Source organism: Dasypus novemcinctus, chromosome 21 (assembly GCF_030445035.2).
Source record: "Dasypus novemcinctus isolate mDasNov1 chromosome 21, mDasNov1.1.hap2, whole genome shotgun sequence".
NCBI classification, from domain to species: domain Eukaryota; kingdom Metazoa; phylum Chordata; class Mammalia; order Cingulata; family Dasypodidae; genus Dasypus; species Dasypus novemcinctus.
Window position 1 is genome coordinate 15,573,544 of NC_080693.1, and position 25,006 is coordinate 15,598,549.

Sequence of the window (25,006 nt, forward strand, 5' to 3'; positions counted from 1 at the left end):
TTCTAAAAGGGAGAGTGCCATGTCATATTTGCTGTGGCGGAAAAAAGGTTGACAACAACTGCTTTAAATCCTCCTTACCCAAAGGGGAAGGAGAGTAAGGCCTGGAAGACCCCGTAGAGAGCCTTCGTCCAGCAGTTTGTGCTGTGTCTGCTGGAGCTGGGGAGCAGGATCCCAGTCGGAGGAAACCCAGAGGGCTGGTGTTGGACCTTCGTACCACTGCAGATCTGAAAAGAAAAAGGAAATATATATCATTTAAGATATGAAGTGGTCCCCAACCTCAGTGGTGGTCAGGAGAAAACAAATTCCAACATCAACTTGATTTTTCCCCATCTGACTGGAAAATATAAAGTTTCCTAATATTGTCTCTTCTTAAATTTAGTGCATACACGCTTCTTTTTTCTTTTTTAAAAGATACTGAGATTACATAAATGCTATAGAGAATATATAGGGGATTCCCACAGGCCCTGCTCCCCACATTTTCCCACATAAGACACTGGGGGAATAAATGAAGCAGGTAATCTTTTTTCATTGTTTTGAACTAATCACTCCAATACAAGATGAGACCTCTAAGTAAAAACTAATTTACTCAACAGATTATCAATTGCCCTATGTGATTTTTACTTATTTACCTACTATTTCCACTACCCCTTATTCAAAAGGTGATTCAAAAGGATCTTTGGAATAATATTTAATCGACAGCTTTATTATAATTGTCAAGAAAAGCTTCCTTTATCCATGAAATCACTGAATAAGAGAATTCAGAGAACCTAAGGGAAAGAATACACCTAATACTCTAATACCTGGCAATCGTGATAAAGAAAGGCCTAAAAGAACTCTTTTAATTATGCATGTTCACTCTCTAAGGAAAACACTTGCCTGACCATTTCTTCAGCATTATATTACAAGACTAAATTGATGTCCTGCAACATTCAACTAATTAGTGTACGATACTGGATGAGAATTAAAACTCTCTCCTAGTGAAATACCTAATTGTCCTCTTTTAGAGATCTTGAATCAGTCAACATATACATACTGAACACTTACCATATATTCAGTTATAAAATGCACTATTCTAATGGACACATATAAGAGAAGTACATAAAGGTGGTATTTAAAAAATTTTTTTATCTCCCCCCCTTTCAGCTTTTGTGTGTGTGTGTGTGTGTGTGTGCTGTCTGCTCTGTGTCCATTCGCTGCATATTCTTCTGTGTCTGTATTTATTTATTTCCCCTCCCCTCCTTGCAGCTTGCTTGCTGTCTGCTCTCTGCGTCCATTCGCTACAGGCTCCTCTGTGTTCTCGCCTGTCTCCCTTCTCTTTTGTTGCGTCTCCTTGTTGAATAGGCTCTCCGCGGCGTCTACAGTCCAGGTAGCACTCCGCGGCGTGCAGGCGAGCCTGTCTTCACAAGGAGGCCCTGGGACACGAACTGAGGGTCTCCCATATGGTAGACGGGAGCCCATCTGATTGAGCCACAGCCACTTCCCAGTATTCATTTTTTTCATGTTCCCTTTTCTAATGTTACTTTTTATCAAAGAAACATATGCACACAGTTTAAAAACAAAACAGCACAACAAAGATTAAACAAATCCATAATTCCTTGCTTGCAATCCTAAATCCAAATAAATCTTTAAAAATCAAAGGTCTTTTCATCAAATGTTTTGGTGACAAAATCTAACCATATCTGAATCCATTTGGGGGCAAATTCTGACATGAACTAATATAAGGCCATTATAGTCTTTTTAATTATTCCATTTAGTTTGAATGTGCAAACAATTTGCTGAAAAATTAATGTTTGCCTCCACTAGAAGTATAACATGATATTCAGTATGCTTTTCTAAAATCTAACTAATTCTCATTTCTGAAACCTATCTGGCACCATGGGCTTCAGATAAAAATGACTATGACCTGTAATGAAAAAGAGCAAACATTCTCTGCAAAGCACTTCCTGTTCTGCTCCAGCCCTACTCATCATACCTAGTTTTGCTGTTAACAACATATACAAAATCCAACATAAGTATTGATTGTAGATTTCACTGATATGAGAGCATAACTTCATTGTGAGGAAGAAGTGGGACAGGGGCTGGCATAATTTCTTCTATCATACAGAAATTGGAACAGTTAATGCTTCAAATCGATAAAATTAGAAATAGTACCAAGGGTATATTTAAAACTGTGTAAGTGCCAGAAAAAAAGTGTTAAAAGTTTTTCTCAAGTGTTTCCAACAGCTCTCCTATCCTCCGCTACTTGTTATTACCTGGTATTTCTGATATGACTCCATCACACCAGAGTCTCTCTTGGCCCCTTTCTTTCTGGAGATCTTTCCTCCTGTTCCAATCTGGTTAATTCCGAGGCCTTCTGCACAGCTGTCATCGCTTCTTGACCCAGAGAGCTTTTCCTTCCTCTCACTTTCAACCTATTAACGTCTTCAAATCTAAACTGTATATTTTTGGATATTGCTTTCTTATGTAATGTGACAATCTCTGCCTTTTGTAAGTATCCAGAGGCCTAAATTTTGTTTTTTTTTTAATTTTTTTTATTTATTTCTCCGCCCCCCCACCCCACCCCACCCCCCGCAGTTGTCTGCTCTGAGACTATTGGCTGTATGTTCTTCTTTGTCTGCTTCTGTTGTTGTCGGTGGCACGGGAATCTGTGTTTCTTTTTGTTGCGTCATCTTGTTGTGTCAGCTCTCCGTGTGGGCGGCGCCATTCCTGGGCAGGCTGCACTTTCTTTAGCGCTGGGCAGCTCTCCTTATGGGGCGCACTCCTTGCGCCTGGGGCTCCCCTACGCAGGGACACCCCTGCGTGGCAGGGCTCTCCTTGCGCGCATCAGCACTGCGCATGGGCAGAGGCCTAAATTTATGCCTGCGATTTGCTATTTGTTTTCTAGACATCTCAAGTCTTTTTGGGTTCTTCTTTTATGGCCTCCCTTTGTGCTAAACAGATTTTTTGTATAGCATTTTAATTCCTCTGTTTATGTATTTTTAATTTTACGGGACATTTCTTTGTACTACAAGTGCGTGGTGCTGAAAAATACAAAGAATAAGGTACAATGTGGTCCCACTACCTTATTTCATGCTAAGTCATGAGTTTTACCCATGGTTGCTTTTGCATGATCATTGCACATGCCAGCACAGTGAAAAAAAGCATTACTATACAGTTTGATCTCATGGATCCTTTGACAGGGGTCTGCAGACCACCCTTTGAGAACCACTGTTTAATACACTGCAAATCACTTCGCTTTTTTTAATCTTATAATATATCTTGGAAACTTTTCTATCCCAGCACCTTACTCTTTTTTGGCAAATGCATAATGTACCACTGTTGTAGATGGACCATAATAAATCTGACTCTTACTGATGGGCACTTGGCCTATTTATCAGCTTTAGCTGTTAGAAGCAACAACTGTGTATATGTCATTTCATAAATTACCAGAATATCCATTTATAATTCTGATAGGATTGATGAAATTCCCTTTCCAGAAGTTTTCCAAATTTATATCCCATCATTCACTGAACTGTTCATTTGGTAGGCATTTTAGTTTACAATCTTGTATCCTCCAATTTTGGGAAAAATTGTCCTGATTATTTCCTGGCAAATGTCGTCCTCAATTTTATCTGTTCTCTGTTTCTCAAATGCCTATATTAATTAATCTTTGAAGAATATTTTTTATTCATACCTTCCATTTTGGTTCTTTTAATCATCTTTTTAAGATACTTCCTCAACATTGTCTTCTAACCCTTTCTTAAAATTTATTTCAGCTGCAATATTTTTAATGCTCAAGGGGTCTTTCCTATTTTCTGAGTGATCATTTTTAATACAATTTCGTTCTTACATTATGGATGTAATATCTTCTCTATCTCTGAGAGCACTAATTTTTAAAAAAATGAAAAGTCTTCTGTTCTTTGCATTCTTGTTATTTCCTCCCAGTTTGGGCTTTGGATTTTCTCTTTTTTTAGCCTACGTGTCACTTCAACTCCACCTACCCGGGGTTCTCTGAGTGCCCGAGGGCACTGTGGGGCAGTGGTTCTCATCTGTCAGGATTCCTAACACTAATTCCTAACACCAGGAAAGCACACTAATATCTGCTCTGCTAAAGCATTTTATTACTGTTCTAGTTTATTACTATTTTCCAGAAATTACCAAAATCCCTCACGTACTGAACATCTACTCTCATTTTATTTGTCTTTGTGGACTTAAACCTTTGTAATTTAATTTCTTTGCTACCATCTTACTGGGGTCTCAGAATGGAGAAGAAGTAAATACATAGAAATAATCTGCTACAAGTGGTTGGATTTCATTTTTAACCAGATTTCCCATTACTTCTTAGAACTAATTATACTTGGGGACAAATATATACATATTTGTATATATTTGTGTATATTATGTATATATTATTTTGCCAAGCTTAAATATCATCTAAATAGACCCACTACAAAAGATTTTTTACTGTTCAATTTTGTACAATGTCTTACAGATACAGACGTAAGAGACTAAATGTGCCCTGGAAAATAATAGACCTTTCAATAACGACAACGAAAATTTTAAAGAAAAAAGTTTTTAAAGAAAAAAGGTACTAGCTTACCTTGGGGAACCATGGAGATTTGTGCCAGAGCTAGCAGTAGATGTAAGGTTCTGCTCTATGCGTTGATAGTTCCTTATCTGAGTAGGAACTGGAATGGGTGCTGTCTCACTGTGAGGTGACATAGTAGGCTGGCATTGCCTGCAATCATAATTTATTGAAAAACGAAAGAAATACTGGTAAGACCATTTTTCTTTCATGTGACCAATTGTTGATATTTAGAGAAAATTCTAGAAGATGACAAATGATCTCTTCTGTATGTGAATAAAAAATAATCTTGTTAAAAATACAAAAAGCTGATGCAAATTCCACTTAATTGGGAAAGAACAGTTTCTTCAACAAATGGTGCTAGGAGAACTGGATATCCATATACAAAAGAATGGAAGAGAACCCCTATATCATACCATATACAAAAATTAACTCAAAATGGAATCAAAGACATAAATATAAGAATCAGAACTATAAAACTTCTAAAAGAAAATGTAGGAAGCATCTTCAGGGATCTTGTGTTAAGCAATCGTTTCCTAAGACTTTATATCCTAAGTGCAAGCAACACAAGAAAAAAAAATAGATAAACGGAACCTCTTTAAAATTAACAACTTTTGTGCATCGAAGGACTTTGCCATGCAAGTGAAAAAGACAACCCTCTCAACGGAATATATATGGAAACCACAAATCCAATAAGGATTTAATATCCAGAATATATAAAGAAATTCTCCAACTCAACAATAAAAAGACAAACAACCCAATTAAAAAATGGGCAAAAGACTATTTAGACCTTTCTCCAAAGAGGATATATAAATGGCTAAAAAACACAGGGAAAGATGCTCAATACCACTGGCTATTAGGGAAATGTAAATCAAAACCACAATGAGATATCATTTCCCACCCATTAGAATGGCTGTTTTTTTAAAAAATGAAAATTACAAGTTTTGGGGAGGATGTGGCGAAATAGGAACACTCATTGATTGCTGGTGGGAATGTAAAATGGTGAAGCCACTGTGGAAGAAGTTGGGCAGTTCCTCCGGAACTCAGGAATCTAAGTATAAAACTACCGTATGATCAGGCAATCACACTACTAGGTATATACCCAGCAGAATTGAAAGCAGGCACTTGAACAGATATTTGCATACCAATATTGATGGAAGCACTATTCACAATAGCCTAAAGATGGAAACAACCCAAGTGTCCATCCACCAATGAATGAACACAATGTGGTACATACATACAATGGAAATTGTTCAGGAATGAAGTCTTGATGCCCGTGACAGCATGGACAAACCCTGAGGACGTTATGCTGGTGAAATAAGTCAAAAGGACATATATAGTATGATCTCACTGATATCAATTATAATAAGCAAACTCATCCAGTAAGAATCTCGAATATATAGAATATAGGATTGGGAGTAGAAAGGGGGGAGTTGATGCTTAATTTGCACAGTATTTGCATTAAGGTTGCTTTTAAAGTTTTGGAAATGGATGATGATGATGGTAGCACATTATTGTGAGTATAATTCACTGAGTTACTTAGGTCAATGTGTTTGAAAGGAGAAATTTTAGGTCATATGTTACTAGAATAATAATTAAGAGATAAAACATAGGACTGTATTACACAATGAACCCTACAGTAGATGATGGACTATAGTTAATAGTATGAGTATAAACATTCTTTCATGAATTGTAACAAATGTACAATGCTAACACAAGATGTTAATAATGGGGTGATGTATGGGAAAAATACACCTACTGTAAACTAAGGACAATACTTAACATATAATTTTAATATTCTTTCACCAATTGAAACAATGGTACCACATTAATGCCAAGTGCCAACAATAGGAGGTTATATGGGAGCACTCTATTTTTTATATGATTTTTCTGTAACCTTACAACATTTAATTAAAAAAAAAAAATTAAGTAAAAAGCAAAACAAAACAAAACACATAAATCCAGAAACCACATCTGTCACTTAAAGAACTCTTCTGGCATTCATATACAGAACGCAGGCAAAGCCCTCTAACAGGAACAGGGAAGTGGATGTGGCTCAAGCAACTGGGCTCCCTTCTACCATATGGGAGGTTCCAGGGTTCATTTCCCTGGAAATGAGCTGGCTCATGCGGCGAGCTGGCGCAGCAAGATTACACAACAAAAAGAGAGAAAGAGGAAAGACAGTAAGAGACACAGCAGACAGACCAGGGAGCTGAGGTGGTGCAAGAGACTGAGCACCTCTCTCCTACTCCAGAAGGTCCAAGGATCAGTTCCTGGTGCCAACAAAAGAGAAGATAAGCAGACAGAGAAGAGTACACAGCGAAGGGACAGAGAGAGCAGACAGCAAGTGCAAAGGGGGGGGGGGGGGGGACACACATAATTAATAAATAAATAAATCTAAAAAAAAAAAGAAAGAACAGCAGCACAGCTCCTCTACAATATCTTTGAAGACCAGAGGCCAGCAAAACTCCACTTCATCCGCTCACAACTTGCTATTTAGCACTATGTGAGAAAAAAAATCTCTCTAGAATAATATGCTGGGTAAAGAACAGGAAGGTCAAGAGAAAAATGACTGCAACACTTACAAAAGTTATGAATGTCATAAACATTCCCAAGGAACTCAAACTATACAAAGACTGAAAACATATGGTATGACTCCCAAAGCATGTAACTGATTTGAGGTCCACTCTCACATATAAATAAAAAGAAAATCTCACCTATAGAAGACACATTAGTTGCCTTCCCAATAACCATTCACCCACTGTTTCTTACTAACAGAACCCAAGTCTCATTGGCAGTAGTGATTCACTGGTTAAATCACTACATATCCCAGATTCCCTTGCAGCCAATAGCAGCCATACATCTTGTTTAGTCAAGGAGATTTAAGTGCGTTACTGGTGGGACTTCCAGGGAAACCTATCTTCTATCCACTCTTCCACCCTCTTCTGCTTAGAATGTAGGTTTGCTTGCTGGATTTTCAGCAGCTCCCATGGAACCACAAAGAAAAGGCTAAGATTTGAAATGGAAAGACTTAACTTCCTTGTGCCACAGAAACAAAGGCAACAACTGCTTACCTGGACTTCTCTTGATGCGAAAAACCAAACTTTTAATGTTCAAGTGCATGATAGTTAGGACCCTGTTAGAGCCAAGTGGCTTTCCTACCTGACATACCATTTAGTGTGCTTCTATAAGCTATTTTCCATTTAGGTATTTCTATTAAGTATCATCTTTTTTTTTTTAAATTTCTCTCCCCTTCCCCCCCTCCCCCAGTTGTCTGCTCTCTGTGTCCACTCGCTGTATGTTCTTCTGTGACCACTTCTTTCCTTATCAGCAATACCAGGAATCTGTGTTTCTTTATGTTGTGTCATCTTGCTGTGTCAGCTCTCCTTGTGTGCTTGGAGGCAGCTCTAAAAAAATTACTGAGACACTAAGGGAACTTCTAGTTTAACCTATTTTACTACATAGTCCCAGAATTTCTAGTCCCAATGTAGTGCTTTTCCATGGCATTTTATTTTGGGAGAGACATGTCATGTCATGTCATGTCATGTCATGTCATGGCATGGCATTCATTCATTCATTCATATTTTTAATTTTATTTCTCTCGTCCCCCCCCATTGTCTGTTTTCTGTGTCCATTTGCTGCGTGTTTCTCTTTGTCTGCCTCTGTTGTTATCAGTGGCACGGGAATCTGTGTTTCCTTTTGTTGCGTCATCCTGCTGCGTCAGCTCTCCAGGTGTGTGTGGCACCATTCCTGGGCAGGCTACACCCTCCTTCATGATGGGCGGCTCTCCCTACAGGGCATACTCCCTGCACGTAGGGCCCCTCCACGCGGGGACACCCTTGCGTGGCATGGCACTCCCTGTGCGCATCAGCACTGCATATGGGCCAGCTCCACACAGGTCAAGGAGGCCCAGGGTTTGAACTGCGGACCTCCCATGTGGTAGATGGGCGCCCTAACCACTGAGCCAAGTCCACTTCCCTGTCATGGCTTTTAAAGTTTCTTTTTGCCATCACTCTCTACTCCCCACCCCACTCTGAGAACACCCTGGCCCAAAGAGGAGCTGTTCTTTCATTCCTGATCCCAGAATGAAGAAGGTATAAGAAGCAGAGATGCAGCTGATCCACAGCCAGCAGTTATGAGTGAGAAATAAATCTTTGCTGTTATAAGTCACTACAAGTTTGGACATTGTTTGTTACCACAGCATTAACCTAGCAAAAACTTACCAATACACACCTCTTTACAGATATCTTTGGTACCAAGACAAAAGAAAAAAATAAAACAAAAAAGCTAGAGAAAGCCAGTCTCTTCCTGTATTCACTTATCTCTCAAATCCAGTTTCCTTTACTTTTTTCACTACTGCAGGCCAGGACATTTAAAATCTCATCTTAGCCTTTACTTCTTACTTATGAGTTTAAAAAAAAAAACTTCAGAAAATAATACATATAATATTATGCCACCTATATAAAACAAGCAAAAACATTATTTACTCCAAGTGGATCACATATATACATATGCGCATTTATGGGTATCTCTATGGTTTCAACTGTTTTTATGATCTTTTATTTCTTTTTAAAAAATAAGGCAAAATGTTAAGATTTAAGAAAGTTGAGGGATGAGTGTGTGGGTCATCATTATATCATTTGACACACTTTACTTTTCTCTATACTTTGCCTTAAATATTTCATATTAAAAAGAAATGGTCTGGAAGCAGATGTAGTTCAAGCAATTGGGCTTCTGCCTACCACACGGGAGGTCCAGGTTCAGTGTCCAGAGCCTTCTGGAGAAGGCAAGCTGGTGTGGCGGGCAGGCACAACAAGCTGATGCAATAAGATGATGCAACAAAAGAGACATAAAGAGGAAAGACAACGAAAGACAAAACAAACCAGGGAGCTGAGGTGGCTCAGGTGATTGAGCACCTCTCTTCCACATGGGAGATCCCAGGTTCGGTTCCCAGTGCCTCCTAAAGCGAAGATGAGCAGACAAAGAGAGCACACGGCAAATGGACACAGACAGCAGACAGTGACCACAAATAACAAAGGGGTGAGGGGGAAGGGATAAATAAAATAAATCTTAAAAAAAAAAAAAAAAAAAAAAGGCCAACAAATGAAAGGAGAAACAAAATGTGGTATATACATACAATGGAATATTATTCAGCAGTAAAAAGGAGTAAAGTAGGGAAACGGACTTGGCCCAGTGATTAGGGCATCCGCCTACCACATGGGAGGACCGCGGTTCAAACCCCGGGCCTCCTTGACCCGTGTGGAGCTGGCCCATGTGCAGTGCTGATGCGCGCAGGGAGTGCCGTGCCACACAGGGTGTCCCCCACGTAGGGGAGCCCCACACGCAAGGAGTGTGCCCCATAAGGAGAGCCGCCCAGCGCGAAAGAAAGTGCAGCCTGCCCAGGAATGGCGCCGCCCACACTTCCCGTGCCGCTGACGACAACAGAAGCGGACAAAGAAATAAGACGCTGCAAAACAGACACAGAAAACAGACAACCGGGGTAGGGGGGGGGAAATAAATAAATAAATAAATCTATATTTTAAAAAAAGGAGTAAAGTCCTGATATAAGCGACAACATGGATGAACCCTGAAGACATCATGTTGAGTGAAAAAAACCAGAGACAAAATGACAAACATTGAACGCTCTCACTGACAGGAAACAATTAGAATAAGCAAACTCCAAGAGTCAGCACCTGGAATATTGGTTTCCAGGGGCTAGGCCGGGATAGGCAAAGGGGAATTAATGGTTATATTGTACAGAGCTTCTGTTTGGGATGATTGTAAAGTTTTGGTAATGGCTAGTGATGATGGTATCACAATACTGTGAAAGTAATTAACCACATGGAATTACATATGTAAATGTGGTTAAATGGAAAATTTTAGGTTGTATAAATGCTACTAAAAATTTAAAAATAAATAGGGCTGTAATAAACATAATAAAACCTGTTGTAAACAATGATTTAGTGTTAATAAGCCAACTATAAAAATGTTATTTCATGAATTATAGTAAATGTACCACACTAATGCAAGATGTTAATTAACAACAGGATGGTACCTGGGAACTCTGCATTTTACATATTTTATGCATGATTTTCTTGTAAGCCTATAACTTTTCTATTAAAAAAAAGAAATAGTAATGTAAAACAAAAATCTTAGAATCAGAACACAAAATTCTATAACTTCACTCACAAAAAAGTATGAAAATTCTTTTCGTAAAATATATGTAAACATACCCTCCACACACCAAGAATTCATTTGAAGCACGTCTACCAGCAGTTCCCATTGGCATATCATCTAAAAGAAAAAGAAACACAGTCAGTTTCTTTGGAATGCTTGTTTGAAGAACACAAGAAAGCAAAGAAGCTATGTAAGATTAGTATGTCTTATCAACAAACATGAGCCACCTTGGAGGGTTCCTACTAGACTAAAGACGTGACAACTTAAATACCAAAAATAATAATAAAAATAAACTGACCCTCAGATAAAGTGTTTTTTCAAAATATCTGAGTTCATTACTGATGTGTTAAAAAAAAAACCACTATTTGCCTTTGGAAGATGCTAAGGAACCAATTCATTATTCTGAAAACCAGTAAATAAAAGGAAATAAGGTTACCTTAGGGTAATCAAATATTGCTAAGGGGAAGCTCTTTATACAAGAATTCCAGCTAACAAAAGAAAAGGTAATCGTAGAATTGATCTTTTGCAAGCCTTAATGAAATACTATATCTTGATAATGATCATCAATATTGCTCAAACTGTTAGGTAAAAGCCAATAAGTAAGTTTATAATGGATGGATTAGGCTGGTAACACCTAAATCAGGTCTTATCATTCAAAAAGAGAGACAACTAGACATTAAGTGCCTCCTGATGTGATATGATAGAAAATACACAATGTCACCTTTGAAGTGTTATGCCCTCCCCTGAAATCAAACCTCAATACAAGGTGTGGAAAAAAACTTATTAAATTGGCACTATAAGGCTGTAATAAGCAAAACCCAGAACAGGAAATTTTACAGGACAAATGATATGGTCTCTCCAACGAATAAATGGTAAGAAAACAAAAAATACAGAGTAAGAAATATACATATTGAAAGAAATATGAGTTATTTCTCTGGTTGACCAAGAGGCAGCATGAGATGATCCAGGGTTCTATTTCATTTCCGACCATTATTTTTGGACAACTACCAAAACCTGGCACAGACATCTTCCTCAGAGGTCTGGAACACAGTCAAAGGGTTGCATTAACTAACTGGTGAGCTCAGAATCAAGAAAATGTACCCTAAAATGAGTAGGAAAGCTCCTGTGTCCTTGCTGGCCTCTCTCCCACACACTCCCTGGCTTGCTGTGGAGCCAGCCTGTGCTCTCAGGGTGGGACCCTGGTATTGTTATGGAGGAAGGGGAGAAACCCCTATGCACATTCTGGGGTGCATGTATGTCTTAACCCATCTATGCAGTGGCAGCCTGAAGAAGTATACCAGGATACTCATTTTTGCCTCACTGTCTGAGAACTTGCCTTGCATGCAGAAGTAGCTAACTCAGAAATTAACAATCAAAGCAAAGAGGCCTGGGACAAAGGATTACCAGCTTCCATAACTACAAAAGAGCTCCTGTGGGGAAATGGGAGTCTATTTTGTAAGAAATGGGGACATTTGAGTTCTGGCTGATGGGGGAATTCCAAAGGCCATAAGCAAGCACATGCCCAGGACAAGAAACATGCTCAGGAAAGACTGAGAGACTCCAGTGCTTTTGCCTTGGTAGGAGGGCTGAACTCTGAAGGACAGCACCATCAAAAAAAGTCAATTTGCAAAAAATGTCAAAGGTGTTTTTTTGTATTAGTTTGTTTTTGTCACCTCCTGGCACTCAAAGGAAACCTCTGTCATATCACTATCTGGATACAAACTCAAGGAACAGAAACATCAGGGAATAAATCCAAGCATTAACACATTAAAATATCAAAACATACAGCATGAAACAAAACCCGTGTGGAGCTGGCCCATGCACAGTGCTGATACACACAAGGAGTGCCATGCCACGCAGGGGTGTCCCCCGTGTAGGAGAGCCCCACGCACAAGTAGTGCGCCCCATAAAGAGAGCCACCCAGCATGAAAGAAAGTGCAGCCTGCCCAGGAATGGCGCTGCACACATGGAGAGCTGACACAGCAAGATGATGCAACAAAAAGGAACAGGTTCCCGTGCCACTGGTAAGGATAGAAGCGGTCACATAACAATACACAGCGAATGGACACAGAGAGCAGACCACTGGGGTGGGCGGGGAAGGGGAGAGAAATAAATAAAAATAAATCTTAAAAAAAAAAGTATTTGTTTCTGTTAGCAAAATAAAAGACATGAATATACACATTCAAGAAGCCCAATGAACCCCGAGGATAAACTCAAAGACAGACACACCATAGTCAAACTGTCAAATACTGAGGAAAAGGAGAGAGTTCTAACTACTACAAGAGTAAAGTTCTGTGCCATGTACAAGACAGTCCCAAAAGATTAAGTGCCAATTTCTCATCAGAAATCAGGAAGGCAAGAAGGAAGTGGGATGAAATATTTAAAGACATGACAGAAAATAACTGCTGACCAAGAATTTTATATCTGGCAAGACTGTCCTTCAAAGATGAGGGAGAAATTAAAACATTCCCAAATAAACAAATGCAAGGGAGTTCATCAACACAAGACCTGCCCAAAAGCAGTGCTAAGGGGAGTTCTTCAGATTGAAAAGAAAGGACGCTTTCTTTCACAGTAAGTGCAGCATCATAAAGAAATAAAGTTTTCCAGCAAGCTAACCATATAGGTAATTAAATACGCCACTACTATTGTATTCTATTTTGGGTATATAACTCCACTCTTACTTCTTACAGTTTCTAAAATTCAAACACATAAAAAGTAATGATAAATATATGGTTTTGGACACACAATGTATAAAGATATAATTTGAAGCAAGTACGACAAAAAGGTGGGGCAAGAAAGTTCTATAGAAACAGAATTTTGTATGCTATTTAAGTTGAGTTGGTATCAAATCAAACGTAATTGTTATAGATTTAAATTTATGCCCCATGGTGACCACAAAGAAAATATCTGAAAAATATGAGAAGTAAGAAGGGACTCAAAATGGTTACAAAACAAAAAATTCTTTAGAGGGTTTCAATGGTAGATTGGAGCTACTGAAGGAGAAGAAAGAAAAGGGGGCAGAAAGCATATTCAAAGAAACAGAATCAAATGAAAATCAAAGTAGGCAGTAATGGAAGAACTGAGGGATATAAGATACATAAAACTTAAAAAGATCATATAGGAAAATGGCAGAACAAAGTCCTACAGTATCGGTAATTACTTTAAATGTAAATAAACTCTCCAATCAAAAGGCAGAGACTGGCAAAATGGATATAAAACCATATATAGGCTCCAAAGATGTACAAATGGCAAAAGAACATATGAAAAGATGCTCAGTATCATTAACCACCAGGCAAATGCAAATCAAAACCACGAGACAGCATTTCACACCCACTAGAATGGCTACTATTAGAAAAATAGAAAACAATAAGTGTTGACAAAGGTACAGAGAAATAGGAACCTTCACATTGTTCAGTAAGAATGTAAAATGGTGTAGCTACTGTAGAAAACAGTTTGGTGTTTCCTTGGAAAGTTAGGTATAGAACTATCATTTAATCTAAGAATCCCACTTCTAGGTAGATACCCAAAAGAATTTAAAAACAGGGACTCCAACAGGTATCTGCACACTGTTATTCATAGTGGCCTTATTCACAATTGCCAAAATGTAGAAGCAACTCAAGCGTCCAATGGAAGAATGGATAAACACACAGCCATAAAAAGGAATAAAGTATACATGCAACAACATAGGTGGACCTTGAAGACACAATGTTGAGTAAAATAAGGCAGACATAAAAGACAAATATTATACGATCTCATTTATATAATTAGTATATGCAAATATTTTCATAGTCAGAAATTAAAATACAGGTTACCAGGGGCTGGGGCAGGGTATGGGGAAAGAAGGAGTTAATGCTTACTAAGTCCGGAGCTTCTGTTTGGGGTGATAGAAAATTTTTGATAATGGATGGTGGTGATATTATCACAATATTGTGAGTGTAATCAACACCAGTCAACGGTATACTTGAAAGTGTTTAAAATGGGAAATTTTAGGTTATATATATGTTACCAGAACAAAAATTTAAATGAACATGAAGAGTGAATCCTAACGTAAACTGTGAACTACAGTTAATAATATAATACTGGTTCATCAGCTGTGACAAAGGAACCACACTATTGCAAAATATTAATAGGGAAAACTGGGGGGGGGGGCTTCTATAAATCTACAACTACTCTTAAAAAAATATTTAAAAATAAACATGAGAGACTTATCAGCCAAATGCAATGTATATACCTTGCTTGAAGGATGATTCCAACAAACTATAAAAACTTAACTGAGGAAATTTGAGCACTGACAATATTTGATAGTAATTATTTTTACTATTTTTAATTTTAATTTTTTAGGTGTGATAAAAAATAACAGTGCTGAAGTATTTATGAAAAAAAAAGGATATGATGTGTAGGGTTGGATTTGAAATAATGATTGATAACAGGTAGGTATATGTGAAGCATAATTAGCTATATATTGGTAATTCCTAAAACTGGACTATAGGTGCATAGAGGGTTCATTATATCATTCTTTGGGTATATATTTTCCTTTACAAAAAGTTTCAAAAAAAGACAGAAAAGGGGTGACAGAAAAAGGAAGGACAGGGAAGTGGAAGAAAAAGGAAAGGGAAAGAGGAAAGGAGAGAGAAGAGTTTGAACTCAAAGACAAAAAAACAGAAAACAGTCATAAAAATTTGGAAGCTAGAAAGTTGATGAACAAGTGGTAATTGACCAAGTAGACCCAAGAAGATACTCCTCAGTCAGCCAGTGAGGAAAGACCACCATATGTCACAGAAACCCAAAAGGCTGAATCACTGATAGTACCAGTTACTTTTCAAGGAGCCTACCTTTGGTGTGACCTTGGCAGTGTTCGTGACTGCTTAGCTCCCCTTTATTACTGTTCATTTTACAAACTTTGTTCTCCAAAACTCTTATTAATTCTAAAAGCTAACCAATATATTTTTAAAACATCTATCTTTTAAGTTAGCCAAGTTATTTTCTGTGGTTTCCACCACAAAGTCCATGGTCTGCCCCCCAAAGTATCCCATAAGGCAGTCCACACAAGTCCCGCCCTCTCTCAAAGCGCTGTTGTTATGGTCACTTTTCATTTTTAAATAAAAGCCTGGGAAGCGGCTGTGGCTCAACCGACTGAGCCCCCGTCTACCATACGGAGGCCCTGGGTTCGCGTCCCAGGGTCTCCTTGTGAAGGCAGGCTCACCCGCATGCTGTGGAGAGCCACCCAGCCCACAGGCACCGTGGAGCGCCACGAGGCCAGCAAGCACCGCAGGAAGCCAACTCAGCAAGGTGACACAACAACAAAAAAAAGGGAGACAAGCAAAAACACAGAAGAGCATGCAGCAGATGGACACAGAGAGCAGACAGCAGGCAAGCCACAAGGGAGGAGGGGAAATAAAATAAAATACAGACACAGAAGAACGCACAGCGAATGGACACAGAGAGCAGACAGCACACAAAAAGCCATGGGGCGGCGGGGGATATAAAAAATAATTTTTAAAATGTGATTAGCGGGAAACGGACTTGGCCCAGTGGTTAGGACGTCCGTCTACCACATGGGAGGTCCGTGGTTCAAACGCCGGGCCTCCTTGACCCGTGTGGAGCTGGCCCATGTGCAGTGCTGATGCGTCCAAGGAGTGCCCTGCCACGCAGGGGTGTCCCCCGTGTAGGGGAGCCCCACGCGCAAGGAGTGCGCCCCGTAAGGAGAGCCGCCCAGCGCGAAAGAAAGTGCAGCCTGCCCAGGAATGGCGCCGCCCACACTTCTCCTGCCGCTGACAACAACAGAAGCGGACAAAGAAACAAGATGCAGCAAATAGACACAGAGAACAGACAACAGGGGGAGAGGGGGAATTAAATAAATAAATCTTAAAAAAAAAAAGTGATTCGCAAAAAAATAAAAATAAAAGCTTACTGTTGGACTGTTTTAAAAAAAAGGCTAGACTAAAAATATTGTATCAAAGTCTATTTATAAACAGTTAAAATTCCATATCCTTCTCCCAACTATGCAGCTAAGGCAATGCCCTTCCCTTTCTGCAGCAGAAGATTGCATGTTTATACTTGGGACGGAATAAAAAGAGAGCCTCTGGACTGCTGAACACTGGCAAGAGCTGAAGGCAGGGACAGTATAGTGGGAAAAGGTGGAGGAATGGGGGGATATTAAGAGACCTCCAGCCTTCTTCCCCCATTTGCCCCTCCTCCCTGAAATGGTATCAGGTATATGCTCTTTAGGCAGCAGACTGGGTGAGTCTTCTCGGGAGGATCTGAGCAGCACTCCCAAAAATAAACACCCCAAGGAAACACCCCAGCCATATCACCCAATAGAGGCTCACTATCCATAAGACCCATCCACATACAGGGCTTTCAAACAACTTTTTAATTGTCCATTCTCAATTATCAGCAAAGAACAATCATGAAACATTCAAGTCAAGCAAATGAACAACTCAATAGCAGGGTTAGAAGAAAATGTTAATGAAATTTCCTTAAAGGTAAACCAGTAAGTCAAAAAGATGAAAATCGGAGAAAAAAGATAAAATCAGGAAGATACACAGGCACTTATATGTTATTACTCTAAAACTGTATAGACATTTTAAATATATCATATGCGTAATATATTTCACAATAACACATTTCTAATAATTAAAAAGAAGGATGTGGTCAAATACAACCTATGCTGGAACTCCATCGAGAAGATGAGGGGAAGCAGATTTGGCTCAGCTGACAGAGCATCTGCCTACCATATGGGAGGTCCAAGGTTCAAACCCAGGGCCTCATGGCCTGTGCAGTAACCTGGCCCACATGCAGTGCTGATGTGTACAAGGAGTGCCGTGCCATGCAGGGTTGTCTCCCGCGTACAGGAGCCCCATGTGCTAGGAGTGTGCCCCTCAAGGAGAGCCACCCTGCATGAAAAAAGCGCAGCCTGCCCAGGAGTGGCACTGCCCACAAAGAGAGCTGACACAGCAAGATGACGCAACAAAAATAAACACAGATTCCCAGTACCACTGACAAGGATGCAAGCAGACAGAGAAGAACACACACCAAATAGTACAGAGAGCAGACAACAGGAGGGCAAGGGCAGGAAGGGTAGAGAAATTTAAAAAATAATACAAATGAAGGAAAAAAAGTTTAAATAAAAAAATTAGTTAAAAAAAAAAAGATGAGGACTGAGAACTGACCCCTGGCATCTGGCAGGACAAAGACCTTGACAAACAGTTTTGGGGAAAAATTTTTTTAATTAAAAAAATAAAAAGACAACATTTACACCCTCTCAAAAAATAAATAACTAGAATAAAACAAAAGATACGAATATCCTTCAAGTGGAAAAGCAAATGAATTTACCAAAAGATATTAAAAATATGTAAGTGGAGAAACATATACACATTCCTGAGTAGACAATGTAGTATTTCAAAAGAGCCTATCCCTAAACAGAGGGAACATGACTCCCATCAAAATCTCAACAGGGTGTTCTGGAAAATTTGTCATGCTGAAATTAAACTATATTTAGAAAAAAAACAGCCAAGAATACCCAGAAAAATTCTGAAGAATAGCAGGAACCACCCACCCACACCTACACACAGACACGTATTGATATACACAAATTTAAGAAATATCATAAAATGACAGATCAATGAAATAGAGAACCCTAAATCAAACCCATTCCTATAAAGAAACCTGGTATGACAAATCTATTATAGAATCATGTTATCAGAAGAGAAATATTTAAAAAATGGCTCTGTGACAATTGTTTATTGATATATATTGATTTGCTCGACAAAATAAATCCCATCCATATAAAGTTCAAGTATGAAGAAAATAATAGTAAGTTCCAGAAGTACATCATTCCATTATAGCATTGGGACAGCATGGCAGGGGCTATTAGTTGCCTGTGACTTGTTTGTGTCACTATTTTATGGAGCTGAAGTCACACACGCTGGGAGTATCTACCTACGTTAAGAAATCCTGGCACCTGAACACAAGGATATCTGTGACCATGCATTTTGTAATAAAGAATAAGTAGAAATAACCCAAGTATCCACTGGTAAGGAAATGGATAAGCTGTGGTTTATCTGTACTACAAAATTCAGATATTAAAACATAACTACATATGAATCCACATACATATCAAAAATATGAATAAAAAAAGCAAATATAAAAAGCTGTATGCCTACTTTTTTGCTCAGAAGGTAACATTCTAGGCACCCTGTCCTGCATCTGTCTTTGCTTTTACTTAAAATATCTTGCTGTGTCCCATTATCCATAAGCTTATTTCTTTCTATTTGGGGGAAAAAAAAAAAAGGGCAACCTATAAGTGCAAATATAAAAACACAAAAATACCGTCATATGTGAATACAGGCATATGTAGAAGCATAAAAATAATCGACAGGAAGATAAAGTGAAAAGGGAAAAGTACTTAAGCTGTCCCTACAGCATTTGATGTCTTTAAAAAAGAAATCAGAAGCAAATATAGCAAAAATGTTGGCAAAGAATATCAGGATGGTGGGTGACTTGGGTAACTGCTGTATTTTGTTTGAAATATTTCATAATTTTAAAAGTTTTAGTAACTTTTTTTAAAGAACGAAAACCATTGTATGGGATGACTTTTAAGGGCAACTCCCAGTTGTCACAGAACTGATCATAAACTGCCAAGTACTACTTGTTATGGTATCTGTGTTCTCCCTCCCCTAACCAACAAATCCTTCTGTGTGGCTGGTGTTTGCCCTGGGGATTATGGCATGGTGCCTAGCATAAGTAGGGATTAAATTAAATAAATATTTGACAAACAACTAAACAGACCCCTTGATATAAACTTCTCTAACTATTAGTACCTGCACATAGTCAACACTTGATGTTAAATTACTAAAGTTACCAAATTTCCAGCTTTTCTGACCCTATACCTTCATATCAAACCACGGTTCCTTCCTTTTAATAGGTCTGCCTACCTTCTCTTTTTTGTAGGTGTTTCGGTATCTTTCGGTATTCTAAGGAATGGTGTTTGCTCAACTTGGTTTCTATTTTCTTCACTAAAAATAACTTCCTATGTGCTTATGATGCACATTCTTAAACTTTGCTATATTTTCTGAAGGACATCCAGATTGTTATTTTTTAAGACTCCTTTAACTCTTAGGTTTTCTCCCAAATGAGTTATTCTTTGAATTCCTTTTCTTAAAGTTAATTTTGTTCATTCTGCTGGAGTCTCTCCTTCTTTCTGATTGGCTATAATTTAACTAATTTGAGACTATTTCCTATAGATACCATCTACATTCAAAATCCACACTTCATGTTTTATTGAAGGTGACTACGCAATCTTAGACAAAGTAAGGATATAATTCTGAGAATTCAAACAACTTAAAAAAAAAAAAAATCCACTGAAAAGGTGCCCTAAACAAGAGAGTATGATATAAAGGTTTTTCAAAAGGCTCATCTAGAAAACTAAGAAATATAATGTGTTCAAGTACAAAAGTTTCTCACATGAGTGGTCTGACGAGATGTTGTGTGGAACCAAAACAAAGTCATCCGTGTCACAGGAAGAGTTCTTGCTACTAGTACTGGCAGAATCTTTGGACACTTGTAGGTAGTTGGGAGGGCCCAATGGTGGGGAAGATAAGTTTTCTTCCTGAATATGCTGCGTATCTGGAAGGGACTAAAATTAACAACATAAAATTAAAACTGGCCTAAAAACCAAACTCAAGTCAGAATAGCCATTAGACTAAGAATATTTTTTTTTCCCCATAAATTTGGGCATAAATTTCAATTCCACCTAAAAACTTTTATCTCTTTGGAAAATCTTTCCCTTAGAAAAGCACAGTTTAAAAGTGCCTTTACATAAATAATTCTACAATATTTTCAAGAATGATACTTAAAAATGTATTATAACCCTTATCACATGCACATCTGCTTCTCCTGAAGTCTTGTGAGAAGGTGAGTTCTTATCTCAGTATCCCCAGTTTCCAGGTCACGGCCTGGCAAGGCAGATGCTCAGTAATTGTTCACTTAATGACTAAACACAAAATGTACCAGGGACTTTAATGACATCCTGCATGCAAAAAGTTTTAAATACACAATGAAGAAAACATTACAAATGAAAAGCAGGAGACCACATTATGTAAAAAAGTAGACTGATCAGTAAGGATAACTGCATTTAAGTCTAGAAATTTAATTCACACTCATAGAAAGGTATGGAAAACTTTACAGGTATGGGTATGTTTCTTCTATTTTTGTTTCTCTGGGGTGGGGGGAAGAGTGGTTTGTCTATGGGAGATAGGACAGGATGGGTAGCAAAGTATATATAATTGAACACATACTTAAACATAACCAGTTATAGATCTTCTGTCATCTCTCTAGTCCAAGGACACTAGTGACAACTCTAATTAATAATGTCTTGATTTTACAATGATTTTCTAAAACAATGAACTCACAGTTTGTGTTAAGTCCCCATTATCCAGTTTAACCACTGCTTCTATTTAAGGAGGAGAAATATGCTACAAAATGCTCTTCAAATCCAAGCCTTAAGCACCCAATTCACAGTCACTGCTCCTTTGAATGTCACTGTGCAATGAAATCAGTCTCAAATCTCGTCTGTCACTTTTTGATGAGATTTCATGCCACAAGGCCGAGAGAGAAGGGAGACACAGCAGAATTGACATTACTGAGCAATCAGGGGCCAGGCACTAAGAGCTGTCCACTTGTCTAACTTTATTCTCTGTTGCCCTATGCTGAACCTATTTCATATATAAATAGAGCTCAGAAGATTGGGTAGATGGACCAAGGCCACACAGCTAAAAAATGGCTGTGTTGAGATGAGTTTCTAAACATCTAATCCCACTCTCTTTCCAGCGGTTTAGGCAAGACCTTTCTCAGTTTCCTCCCCTGCTACTTGTAGCAGCCTGCATCCACAACCATCTTGATCCCCCCTCTCCATCTCCACAGAAGAGGTGCATCTCCTCCCCTTGATATCTAACCTTCACCTGTGCTCTGCATCCCAGTCACTCCTCAGTGATGGTGACCAAACTTTTTCTTGTACTCTTGCTGTTTTCAGCCTTTGCCTTACTCTGGCTTCCCCCCCCCCCCCCCCCCCATGCACATACACGTATTTCATTTTCTCACACCTTAAATTCCTGTAACCCTTTCTAGTTACCATCTTCTCTCTCTCCTTCACTTCTTACAATGTTTTTCTTTTTTTTTTTTTAAGATTTATTATTTATTTCTCTCCCGTTCCCTGTTGTCTGCTCTCTGTGTCCATTTATTTGCTGTGTGTTCTTCCGCATCCGTTTGCATTATCCGGTGGCACTGGGAAACTGCATCTCTTTTTGTTGCATCCAACATTTCTTGAAATTATCAGTCTTCAGAGACTCAAATTCCTTACTTCCTATGCACCCTTAATCCACCACAATCCTATTTCTGTCTGCCTTCAACCTTCCAATGAAACTGCCCTTAAGAAGCCCAGGAAGTCTATCTGCAACCAGGTCTAGTGGATACTTCCTCTATCTTAAGTTACCTACCTTCTCGGCGGACTCTTCTTTTGGCACCCTTCTCTTTCACTCAGTGACCTTGTACTCTTCCTTTTCCTCCTACTTCTCATTTGCCCCTGAGAGGAATAGCAGCCAATAGCTTCCCCAAGGTTCCCAGCTGGGCCCAACTCCTCACCCTTGTGGCCACTCTCTCCCTCCTACCTCCAGCCACCACTTCCATTGCAATGACTCCTGAATTCACATCTCTAGTCTAGAACCTCTCCAGGGAGCTCCAGATGACTATGTACAACATGCCCATGCCCGCACACATTAAATCATCATCTCGAAATTATGTCTCCCCATGTTCCTTTACAAAGAGAATTCAGTATCAGCCATCCCTCACCACCACCTTCTCCCTCTTCCCTTAGTTCAAATTCAATCTCTAAAATCCGCAAACTTTGCCCCCTTTCTCTTTCTCTTAACTTGCACCCCCTTCTCCTTTTCTACTGCTACCTTGGTTCAGAGACCCTCATCCTCAAAAAAAACACAAAAAACAAAATAAAGAAAATTACCTCTAATTGAGAAACCTCTCTGTTCTCTCTACCCTGCTCTTCTGGAACAATCTACCTAATACATGCAGTGGAGCATATCACACTCCTCCATTAAGGTAATTTAAATGGCTCCCCATAGTTTTAAGGATAAAATTCAAACCCCATGACTCAGCACTCAAATCCCATCAAGATTTTTTTTTAAGATTTATTTTTATTTCTCTCCCCCTCCCCCCATTGTCTGCTCTCTGTGTCTATTCGCTGTGCGTTCTTCTGCATCCACTTGCATTGTCAGGCGGTTGCATCTCTTCTTTTTTTTTTGGTTGAGTCATCTTGCTGTGTTAGCTCTCTGTGTGTGCATCAGCTCTCCATGTGTGTGGCACCACTCCTGGGTGGGCTGCACTTTTTTCACACGGGGCAGCTCTCCTTGGGGGGCGCATTCCTCGCACGTGGGACACCCCTAACGCTGGGGCGCCCATGTGGTACAACACTCCTTGGGCGCGGCAGCACTGCGCGTGGGCCAGCTCACCACACAGGTCAGGAGGCCCTGGGTATCGAATCCTGGACCCTCCATTTGGTAGGCAGATGCTCTATCAGTTAAGCCATGCCTGCTTCCCTCTCTAACTTTATTTTCCCTTCGATGTACTAGAAATGCTCTCTACACCCACCAGACTGAACTATTTAGAGCAGTCCTGCCCAAAAGAGCTTCCTGTGATAATGGAAAAGTATTATATCTGAGCTGTCCAATACGGTAGCCACTAGCCAAATATATCTATTTTTTTTACATTTATTTTTTTTGTCTTTATTTTTTTAATACAAATATATATATTAGTGCACTTGCAATGTGGCAAATGTGACTGAATTTTAACTTTCATTTAGTTCTAACAAATTTAAATTTAAGTATCCATAGAGGACTAGGCTACCATTCTGGGCAAGAAAGATCCTTTGGTAGGTCACACTTCCATGACTTTCTGTATGGGGTTTCTCCTGCCTACAACACCATTCTTTTACCTCTTCATTGTGCCAAGTCTTTCTTCAAAACTGAACTCAACAATCCCCTCCTCTAAGGAACCTTCCCTGAGGCCTTGGTCGTTGACATTTTATTTTTTTGAGAAGAAAATATTTTTCCAAAACTAAGAATAACTAATAATTTTACAAATACAACATTTTTGCTAAATATAAATCTAATTCATGTATGGAATATCATTATGTTTTCAAAATTTCTAGTGTTTCTGCTTTCTATAAAAGAATTGAAAATACCCATTTGTTTTAAAAAATCTAACTTGAATACACTAAACGTTTCATTCTTCTCCCTTTGTCAGGATATGAATACTATACAGCATTACACTTTAAAAATTAGTATACATGGAGGGGAAAGAAAAAAAATTAGTATACATAATCTACGATTCTAAGAAAGTTTAACCCTAAAAATGGTCATCTTGAGACGGTTTATTTCAAAGAACTACTTTTTTTTAAAAAAAGTCTTCATTTTATGAGTATAATGTGACAATACACTTACTGCAAAATTATCCCAGAGAATATTACCTAGCTTCATTATCTTGTTCTGATTTTGATGTGCCTCATCCATGTTCCCACAAAGACATATATATATACATACACTTCTGATGGTGACTGAGTTACCTGCCTCTTCTGCAAACTATTAAATTAAAAGGTCCTTAATGTCAGGGCCCGTGTCAACTTATTCATTAGTTTAAACCAGAACAAAACCTCACACAAAGTGGGGATTCAATAAATGTTTATGAAATGGATAAACAGATGGTCAAGAGATATTATCTAAATACCATTTAACCTAGAGCCAGTAGCATAACTAAAAGAGATTTAGTTTTTGTTGTAGGTGGGGTTTTTTTGTTTGTTTTGGACCTTTAAAAGATTTATCTGAATTAAAATAGCAAGCGGCCATGTGTTCAAGAATGTAAAAAAGAGAATGTTATATATGCATGCCTGTGTCAATCAACCCTTGATGGAAGAAAGACTTTTTCGTTTGATAGATTATGTTAAATACAAGGCTCATCAAACCATCATGCTCTCTAATCTCAACAATTGGAAACTACACAAACTTTCCTGTGTTTTTTTTTTTTCACTTTAAATACTAGCTTTTAATAAAGGCCTGCTACAAATGGCTTCTCCACCGCTTTAGCCTCTAAATATGCGGATCCTCTCCCTCCTGCACCTCCTCCCTTCTCCTGCCCTCTTCCCTAGAAGCCCTAGCCAGCTCCTGTTTTTGCTCCTCACTCAGTAAGAACCCCCAACTC

The 25,006-nt window shown here is 38.8% G+C and overlaps 1 protein-coding gene across 2 annotated transcripts in view; it reads right to left on the bottom strand.

The window, feature by feature from the left end:
* The window catches only part of ULK2 (unc-51 like autophagy activating kinase 2), an 88,118-nt gene that overhangs the window by 16,419 nt on the left and 46,693 nt on the right, over positions 1–25,006 (bottom strand). For both annotated transcript variants that reach the window (XM_004446501.5, XM_012523736.4), the window contains exons 13-16: positions 20,207–20,378; positions 10,798–10,858; positions 4,580–4,717; positions 79–224 (exon numbers count right to left, since the gene is read on the bottom strand). In XM_004446501.5, coding sequence (XP_004446558.1) covers positions 79–224; positions 4,580–4,717; positions 10,798–10,858; positions 20,207–20,378 — 517 coding nt within the window. The remainder of the gene's footprint in view (positions 1–78; positions 225–4,579; positions 4,718–10,797; positions 10,859–20,206; positions 20,379–25,006) is intronic.